This window comes from Vigna angularis, chromosome 1 (genome assembly GCF_016808095.1).
Source record: "Vigna angularis cultivar LongXiaoDou No.4 chromosome 1, ASM1680809v1, whole genome shotgun sequence".
NCBI classification, from domain to species: domain Eukaryota; kingdom Viridiplantae; phylum Streptophyta; class Magnoliopsida; order Fabales; family Fabaceae; genus Vigna; species Vigna angularis.
This window is the reverse complement of record NC_068970.1, coordinates 22,815,978-22,825,097: the sequence shown is the minus strand read 5'-3', so window position 1 is coordinate 22,825,097 and position 9,120 is coordinate 22,815,978. Positions and strand designations below refer to the sequence as shown.

Sequence of the window (9,120 nt, the reverse complement as noted above, 5' to 3'; positions counted from 1 at the left end):
AGGAATTACAAATCATATTTTAACAAAAGTGTAAATAGGTGTATAAATAATAAAAAGCGAGCTCCAAAACGGATAATACATTGGATGCATGGTCATCCTAAGTTTGATTCCAAGTCCGTCAAGTGATATTTTTATGGTCAATCATCATACATTCGAGATATTATTCATTTTAGAAAGTGAATTCCTTTACGTTTTTTTTTGTGTTTAAAAGGTGTCTCAGAGGATAAAAGAAGTATTTAAATTATTTTATTCTCAACTTCTAAGTAATGCTAGACTTAATGTTGTCAAATGGGTTGTAACCCGCGAGCCAACCCAGTCCACCACGGGTTTGAGCCGGGTTGAGTTTGAAAAAATGTAATTTTTTTATGCGGATTAGTTTTGAATCCAGCTCATCGGGTTGAACCCTTTGGTGAGCCGGGTTGGCTCACCAACCCACCTAATTTAATTTAATTATTTATTATTTTGTGTTTCAATATTAATAGTTAGCATTTTTTTATTATATTGTAGATGGGGGTTAAAAAAATGATGTTTCAAGAGAGAAAAATATTATAGATTTATCTATTTAAGACAAGTGATACAAAAATTATCAATATTAAAAACTTTTTTGTTCGTCTTTTGAGACTGTTTTTAGATTATGCTTAATGATATCTTTTTTATTTTGAATTGTCTTTGAAGTTTAACATTATTTTAGAGTAAATTTATTTAGATTTTAATTAAAAAATTATAAATTTTTTTATTTAAAAAAAACTTATAATTTGGTGAGTCAACCCGTTTAACCCACCAACCCGTGGTGGGTCGGGGTTCAAATTTTTTTAGTTTACTAATAAGTGAGCCGGGTTGGATTGGCTTATTAAGTGATCAATCCGTGATGGGACAGACTGAATCGAGCCGGGTTGACAGCTCTAAACTATTGGATGAGATAAAAACATATAAATTTTATGAATGTAATTATATTGTTATAAAATTAAACATCTAAATGTTTTTTTTTTCAAATGTAATTAAAATCGTTTTATAAAATACTAGCGAAACACATGGTTGTGAACTAATTATATATAACACCGAATTTAAGAGTATACCTATTGTGGATATTAAATTTAGAAAGTAATTCAAAAGATCACTTAATTAAATTTTAATTGTCTTGTAATTTTACTTAGTTATAATTGGGTTTTTAATAGAAATTTTTGTTTTATTAAGTAATTAAAATATTTTTATTTTTATTTTACTATTTTTTATTTTATTTTTTATTATTAAGATGATAAGATTCTTTTTTTTTTTCAGTGAGATTGAAGAAACAAGAATTAGACGGATTGTTAGATCATTTAGAGAGTTAGAAAAACAAAAATAAAATTTACACCATTCAATTAATAATATAATCAAATAAAAAATTAATTAAATAAAAATAAAAAATATTTTAAATACTTAAAAAATTAATATAAGATATTTAATAAAGGTTTCAATTATTAACGTGAGCCACGAACTCTAAGGAATCCTATGGACCGAAATGTTCCTATTGTCCAATATGACTGTGGATCGCACTCGCACCCCGGCAGTACTTTTAATTACCAAAGGAAAAAGGTTTAAAATATTTTTCTTTTTTGAGAAAAAAAATGCTTTTTCTTTAAAAAAGTGGAATTACTTTTAAAAGAATCTTTTATAAAGTTGTAACTTCATCGTCACAATAAGTTCTTCCACACAACATGATAAATTGCACAAAAATACCGAGCAACTTTTCTTTATGATTATAATTCATAAAATTTAATTAATTTTATTACTTTAATTCCATTCACATTATTAAATTATAACAGTTACGATATTTTCTATTTTAATGTTACTTAGAGTCTCATGATTTTATTTTTAAAAAAATAAAATTGTTAATAAACTTTGCCGATCTCAATTCCTGCCAACATATTTCAATATGCAAACTTTTTGTTTCGGTTACGGGGCTGACTCACCAAACTCCTTCACAATTTTGCTTTTTTTTTCGTCCGGTCTCGTTCCAAACTTCGCTGTCTTGCTCTTTCGTCCGAAAGGAAACCTGTCAAAGATCTTCCGATGCCAAAGTCACTATATGAACCGTTCGACAATTCAATAGAATAGTAATAAATGTGCAGTAAATGCAACATACCTATCACTTCCGTTTGACCTATATTTATAGTTTTCGTCATAGGCGTAGGATTAGTGAAAAGTTAATCACGGTCCAATTTCAGCCCAATAGCTTTAATCGCTACTTACCTTGATCATGGTCTTAATGACCCAGATAAGCAACCGGCCGGTCTTAAGGACTCATCCGGTTAGGGTGATCCTACGTGGTTTTCCTTGGACCGTCTGGTCCGTATGGTACACAAGCCCTCCAAGCCCTAGTGCACCGTAGTGGATGTTGGGTTGAAAGCTGACTGATATGTTGATTGCAGGTGTGGGAGTTCCTTTCGCAGACCGTTCGTCTTTGGCCGAGGATTGTGCTAGTGAGTGCGCCATGTGACTACCGGTTCCAAGCTATTGAAATCCTGCCGCCCTTCAATTTTCGAAAATGGATTTGAGGCGTCTTCGCATCCGGACCGTTGATCGTGAGAATTTTTTGACGGTAAAAATGCATTGACCGTTACAAAAGTTTTCCTATAAATAGGAGGGTGAAAATGCCATAAACATTTAAGCCTTTTTAATATTAATACTTAATTGTGTCAAAATTACATTACTTTTATAAGTAATCTTCTTCATAATCAAATAAAATAAAAAAAATCTATAAAAACATAATTCAATATAATAATGCTTTTATATTAAATTTGCAGCAAGATTAAAATTTTATTTTGTTAATCTCAGTGAATAAACGCAGAATTCAAAAACCTAAACCTTTGAACAGTAAAGAAAATTTTCATAATAAAGAAAAATATTTGTTTATGTTGGTAAATCGTTACTGACAATCAATGACGTTCTAATACTACTTTTTATCATTTTTTAAAGGGTAATATTCTTTTAGTTAAATTCAACAAATCTAAATTATATATCTTATGAAATTACTAATTAATTAAATAATCTTTTTATTTAAAATTAGCAAGTAACTATTTATATAATTGGAGTCGTTTCAATTACATTACGAGAAAATGTATATTGGAATTGACTAAAAGCCAATTCATACAAGAAAAAACCAAAGCTAATTAGCATTTTTTTTTGTCCCAAAAACTAGGGACACTTAAAATATAAAAGCCAAGTTTATAAAGTCAATTTTCATACGTGAATATTAATAGAGTTAGCTTACCTGACACTAAGAAGTATAGTAAATGAGAAAATGATATAATATTTTTTAAACACAATGTTAGTTTATCTTAAAGGTAAACTGATTAAAACAAGACAAATGTATTTAACTATGCTTTAATAATAAATGTAAACTTAGAGCAGAAATAGAAATAAGGAAACCTCTAACTATTGTTATTATAACGAGAATTCTGTAATGTGTTTTTCAATTTCAAACTCCACTCTCTTAAACTCTTAAACTATGCTAATGTAATATCAAAGAGAACAAATTTGATGATCTAAAACACATAGCATTTGTGGAATTTATTGATGTATGTCCATGTCCATCACATAGTAATGGCTAGAAAAAATTGTTACAACATTAGTGGGATCATGGTACAAAAGTCCATTCACCTGGTCTGAAAATTGATTGATAAAGTGGAGCTTATTTCTAAAAATAATTGATTCAAGATTAATATCTCATATTATCCTAATTGCCGATAGTAGATATGTGTCACTTAATCTTTAGCGTGTCAATAGTCAGACATTCACATATTTAAGAAAACAGTAGGAAAAATCCTTAATGATAAAAAATTTTAGTCATCGAGAACCTTTGTGCTCATTATGAACATATTTAGTATTATGTTGCTGCATTGAAATACAAGACTCTTATAGATGTCGGTAGTTAATCTTGTGCACTGGGATTATTTTCTATGTGGACACTAACAGTTGAGTCATCCAAAGATCCACCTTTTTGCACTACCTTTCTACAAGAGCATTTCTCCTTTCGCCTCCTCTTTGGCCTGTATGTGTCTTCCCCTTCTCTTTCATTCACAAAGGAAAGGAACGATCGGAGACGATCAGAGTGAGATGAGCGCTCAATGTTACTGTTGGAGTCTCTGCTAAAACGGTAAACCATTCTAATAGCATAACATAGTAGAGCAATGAAGCATGCTATGCCACTAAGTAGGAACAGACCCCAAAAACTGTTTAGCTCAAGTCTGTCTATGCCTTGTTTTGCACCCTCTGAGCTGCACGCACTTCTCGTCAGCCATTTGTCATGAATTCTTTGGAGATCACCATTTTCTGATAGTTTAAGGATGGCAGTTGACATATCAATTGATAAAGGAGATTCCTTGGGGAAGCCCTGTATGTTACATTCAAAACATGTTCAATCCATGTCGTTACACTAAGTATGTTACATTCACATTGGTTATAGAATTATTCAACCACCTATCTTAGTACTTTGAATGATGAATTTGGTATGTGTGATGTTGAGTTTCACAGAAGAGAAGTGATTTATAATTTATATACTTACAAAGCCCCATCCCATCTTGGTGAACTCCTGACCCACGATACCAAATTCACATCTGGTGGCTAGGAAGAGTTCCATATATGCACGTTCATCTATTATTGCAGCAACACCACCGTTAGCTGCTCCATCCTTCAAGGATTTTTCATATTCTGATGGGGAGTTCAGAGGAACAAGCCTGGACCTGTGTATGTTCAGCTCCTCGGTCAGATAATTCTCAGCAAATGAACCCCTCAGGAATCCAATACGATCGTTGCTTATTACTAAGCTTTCGATTCCTTTAATCGGTGAAGAGAGTTGTTCCACTGTCAGGATGGAGGTCAGACTTGCAATGTAGCTTGAGTTGAGTATCAAAACCACAAACAGCCATATGATCAGCACAAAGCGACCAAGGGTGCTAATAGTTTTTTCTCCTGCATACAAGGTTTTGTTTTCCTGGATGTAAGACTCAAATCTACACAAACCATTTTTCATCTTAAACCAACAACTTTGAGCTTTAGGATGATTATTTAGGTATATTTATGTCTACTGTCTTCTACAAATTGAGCTTCTTTTCACTACACGAGGAAAGCAGCAAGGATAACTAGATAACAAAAAGTTACAATCACTTACTATGTGAAAAAAATAGGGTTGAGAAGCTAAACCTGCAGAAATGAATGATCAAGATGTCAGCGCTGATGAAGTATGCTAGAGTCTAGTGTAACAATGAAGATCATATTTTAAAATTGTCTTGCCACTTAATTACCAAATAATGGTGACAAATTGTCTTCTGGAAGGGCCTCTAAAGTCATCATTTATGCGACGCTCTAAAATCCACACAACAGCTCCCACCACTAAGAAAAACATTCCTGTCACAAACCACATCATTGGACTGAATGGTGTTAGGAAAGCCCAAGCACTGGATTTCAACTTCTTGATAGGAGCCACAACAACTAGCCCGGACTCAATATATGGCTGAGTAAAGTCCACTATCTTGGTTCGGTTAGTAGTAATGGTTATGTCTCCCACCACAGCATCGAAGGCCTGCATATACAAAAAACAATTTCTATGCAAGAATTTATAATAAACAAAATATCAGATAGGTTATGAAAACTTGATACTCACACCGGCTGTTATCATGTGAAGAAGATCTGAATTTAATGGGTTGGTTTTACCATCTCCAAATGAAACAAACTTGTAGGGAACGGAATAAGGCAACAAGCTGAGAGCAGCAGTGAACACATCTATGCAATAACCACCAAACATCTCAGTTCCCTCAGTTCTTGACACAAACTCACGATAACTAATTCTAAGTGGCACCCCAATTCTCAAGGGTTTTCCATTGCTGGAAAAAACCCATCCACGTGGGGTTTGAGTCGTTTGACCAGGCCAGATGACACCGTAGAGTCCATCACCAGAAATGGAATGATTAGGAGACTCACCAGTGTGGAGGCCAGATGTTTCAGACCAATAACCAATCCTCCTAATTCCATTGCCTATCACATTAATTACTTTGTATGATGAATGCACCAAGTTTCCATCTTGTCCAAACATCATTTGCCCTGTTAGACCACTTCTGTTCACCTCTAAAATTCTTTTAAGCAGCTTCTCACCATCAAGAAACACTCCCATGCTATCAAGCTCAAAATTTCCCCCCCTTAACATGTTTAGACTTGAATCATTTGAAAATGACAATGTTCCCCCACTCCTGAAAAACGCATCGAGTGCAGAAGCAAGCACCCAAACAGTGTCGTAGGCGTAAAACCCAAAGGTGTTCAATGCGAAAGGACCCTCAGCAGGATCCTTTTCCTTGCTCACTTTGTTCCAGCTAGAACTAAATTTTCTTTTGGTTTCTGACTCGGGAGTATACATGCGCAAGGTGATAAGACCTTGGATGTCATTTATGGATTGAGTGGTGAACAATGATGGGTTGGAATCTAATAATGTAGAAAGCCAATCTGTGGCTATCCACGCATACCCATTTACCATCATGCCAAGTGACCGAGCCACATGCATTACATCTAGACCAAAAGAAGGGTATATATGAAGGACTATTACCCTTGATTGCATTAAAGCTATCTTAACTAATGCACTGTTTATTTCTTCCCTAGTAATGTTACCAGGATTAAGTGGTGCTTTGTGTGATATTTTACCGCGTTTCTCTGCTAGCTTATCCCCTAAAACGGACACCCCATTTCTTCCATGATCATCATCGATGTAAATGGCTATGACATCTCTCCATTGAAAGTGATCAACAATTTCTGCCACAGCAGTCATCTGATACAGATCACTCTGCGTTGTCCGAACAAAATATGGGAACTGCAGTGAAGTCAGCGTAGGGTCTGTTGCTGCAAATGAAAGTAGAGGCACTTGCATCTCATTTGCTATGTGTGAAATCACATGTGCCATTACTGAGTACTGGGGACCTATTATGGCAGCAGTTTCACGCTCCATCAGCAGAAACGCTGTAATAAAAAATCAACAAGGCAGTGACTAAGAAATATGTTTCTAAAAGGGGAAAACTCACAAAAAATGAAATGGAAAACTGGGTTGTGTTGGAAAACGGCGTACAATCAATGATTCCTAAAAATCCAGCGGATAATTTGGTGTCTAGCATTGAAATCTTAAGCCTAGTTCCGTTGAGAATGGTTGGATTAGAATTTATATCATCCACTGCAGCTTGTATGGCAATTTTAGCTACTCTGCCAATTGTGGAATTGAAAGATAAAATTGCCCCAATGTTAACAGCAAGTGGTCTTGTAGAAACAGAGCCTATTCCTTTTGAAGGAAAGCCACTGTAGAAGACGACAAGGAAAAGAAGCAAAACTTTGTTCATGTTATATTTTTACTGCAAAAAAACAAGAGAAAATAAGAAGAAAAAAATCCTAGTAACTTGTTAGTATTTTATAGTATATATATAATAAAAGAAATTGTACGATAAAATCGCTGATTTGTAAACAATATTGAGACATGAAATATATTTGAATGAATGGTACCGAGATATGATATATGAATAAAGACAAAAATTGCACAGAAGAAATATTCTTGCAATGATATATAAGAAATATTTGGACTGTAGTGGCGTACTTTCATGAAAATGGAGGAAGCTGAAAGCTTCGACTGAAATTGAGGAACAGAAACGTGTCTCCTTACAGTTTTACTGAAACAACTAGTTGTAGTTTATGCGTGACATGTCTTGGAATTGGAGAATCCTTTTATACTTGTAGGCCATGCATAATAAGTTTAGTGCTATCAAAATTCCAGTTTTTCTCATCATTGCTGGTTTAAAAGAGTAATATTCCTAATTCTAATTTTGTCATTAGGGTAACGAAGAATACCGAATAATTGAATATATGGATGAAATTATTATATAACAGCAGATTTTATCGTAGTATCTTAACTTTAGTTAGTTAGCTCTTTTAAGTTGGTTAACTCTTGTAAATGCTTTCAGTTAGTTTTATTTTTCTTGAATATGATCCATCCTTTCTCATGGAATGAATAAGGTGGTATCATTGCTTATAGTTTTTTTTTTTTTCATTTTTGCTTCATCTTTTTTCTCTAACACCCAATTTACATAAAGAAGTTTGCTATGAATACTTCGATTAAAGAGCTATAATAGTGTTTAGTATTGTTGCACGCTTGACAAGTATATCAATCAGCTGTAGTAATAAAAATATCGTTTAGGAGAATTGAAATGATTGAAAATTAGTTTGTTGTTAAACATTAAGTTTGGTTTCATATATTTTTATAAGTTTATAAGTATCTTTTGAGTTAATTAAGAGATGTTGACTTCTAATTACTTCAAGAATAAGTCGTTCGTCAAAACTCTAAATTCCCAATATGTTAGATAATTTGCAAAATTCAATAGAATTGTTTTAAAAAAACTGTAATAATATTCTTAAATGAAAACTAATAAAACACAGGTCCAATTTTCCAATTGTGATAAAACTTAATTTGTTTTTATCTATAATTACAAATAATTTTCAATTTTTCAAGTGTGAATTTGTTGATAGATAAATAGATAAGTGTAACTATAACAAAGATAATTGAAATAACTAAACATCAACCAAAAATATTCAAAACATATAATTCAAATATAACACTTCAATTCTAGCCATAAAATATTTAAGAATGTATAATGTGAAAGATAAAACCCAGTAATGATAAAAGAGTCTCTTGCAATGCAAAAATAAATCTTCTTCATACTTGTGGTTTCTTATTGCTTTAATCTCCCTTCCAAAATGTTTCCACGCCATCATAATTAGCTTGTGAATTCTTCTGACTTGGTTTTCTCTCATTTTGTTGATTCCATCTTCAATGTTTGTCTTTCATATTTCTAATGTAATATAAACTAAATACTATTAATGATAAAATAAATCAAATAATGCAATTATGGAATACTAGATTGAACATGCACAAATTATTTAAACACACAACTACTCACTTGACGTTTTCAAAACTTGTGTATACTTTGTCTTTCAATATGAATGAAAAAAAAAACTACTATTCATAGCCATTTATACTTTTATCCTACTGAGAATCCAACAATGTGCTTGAGTCACGAGTTCTTAATTCAAATAACTATTATTTAAATTCTTAAA

The 9,120-nt window shown here is 32.7% G+C and overlaps 1 protein-coding gene across 1 annotated transcript; it reads right to left on the bottom strand.

Moving 5' to 3' along the window:
• Nucleotides 1–3,813: 3,813 nt before the first annotated feature.
• On the bottom strand, nucleotides 3,814–7,361 carry LOC108334860 (glutamate receptor 3.6). Its single transcript, XM_017570791.2, has 6 exons — nucleotides 7,091–7,361; nucleotides 5,645–6,984; nucleotides 5,286–5,563; nucleotides 5,153–5,184; nucleotides 4,547–4,953; nucleotides 3,814–4,375 (listed from the first exon to the last, which is right to left on the bottom strand). The coding sequence occupies exons 1-6, from the start codon at nucleotides 7,353–7,355 to the stop codon at nucleotides 3,914–3,916; spliced, it is 2,784 nt and encodes a 927-aa protein (XP_017426280.1). The 5' UTR covers nucleotides 7,356–7,361; the 3' UTR covers nucleotides 3,814–3,913.
• Between the last annotated feature and the right edge of the window lie 1,759 nt (nucleotides 7,362–9,120).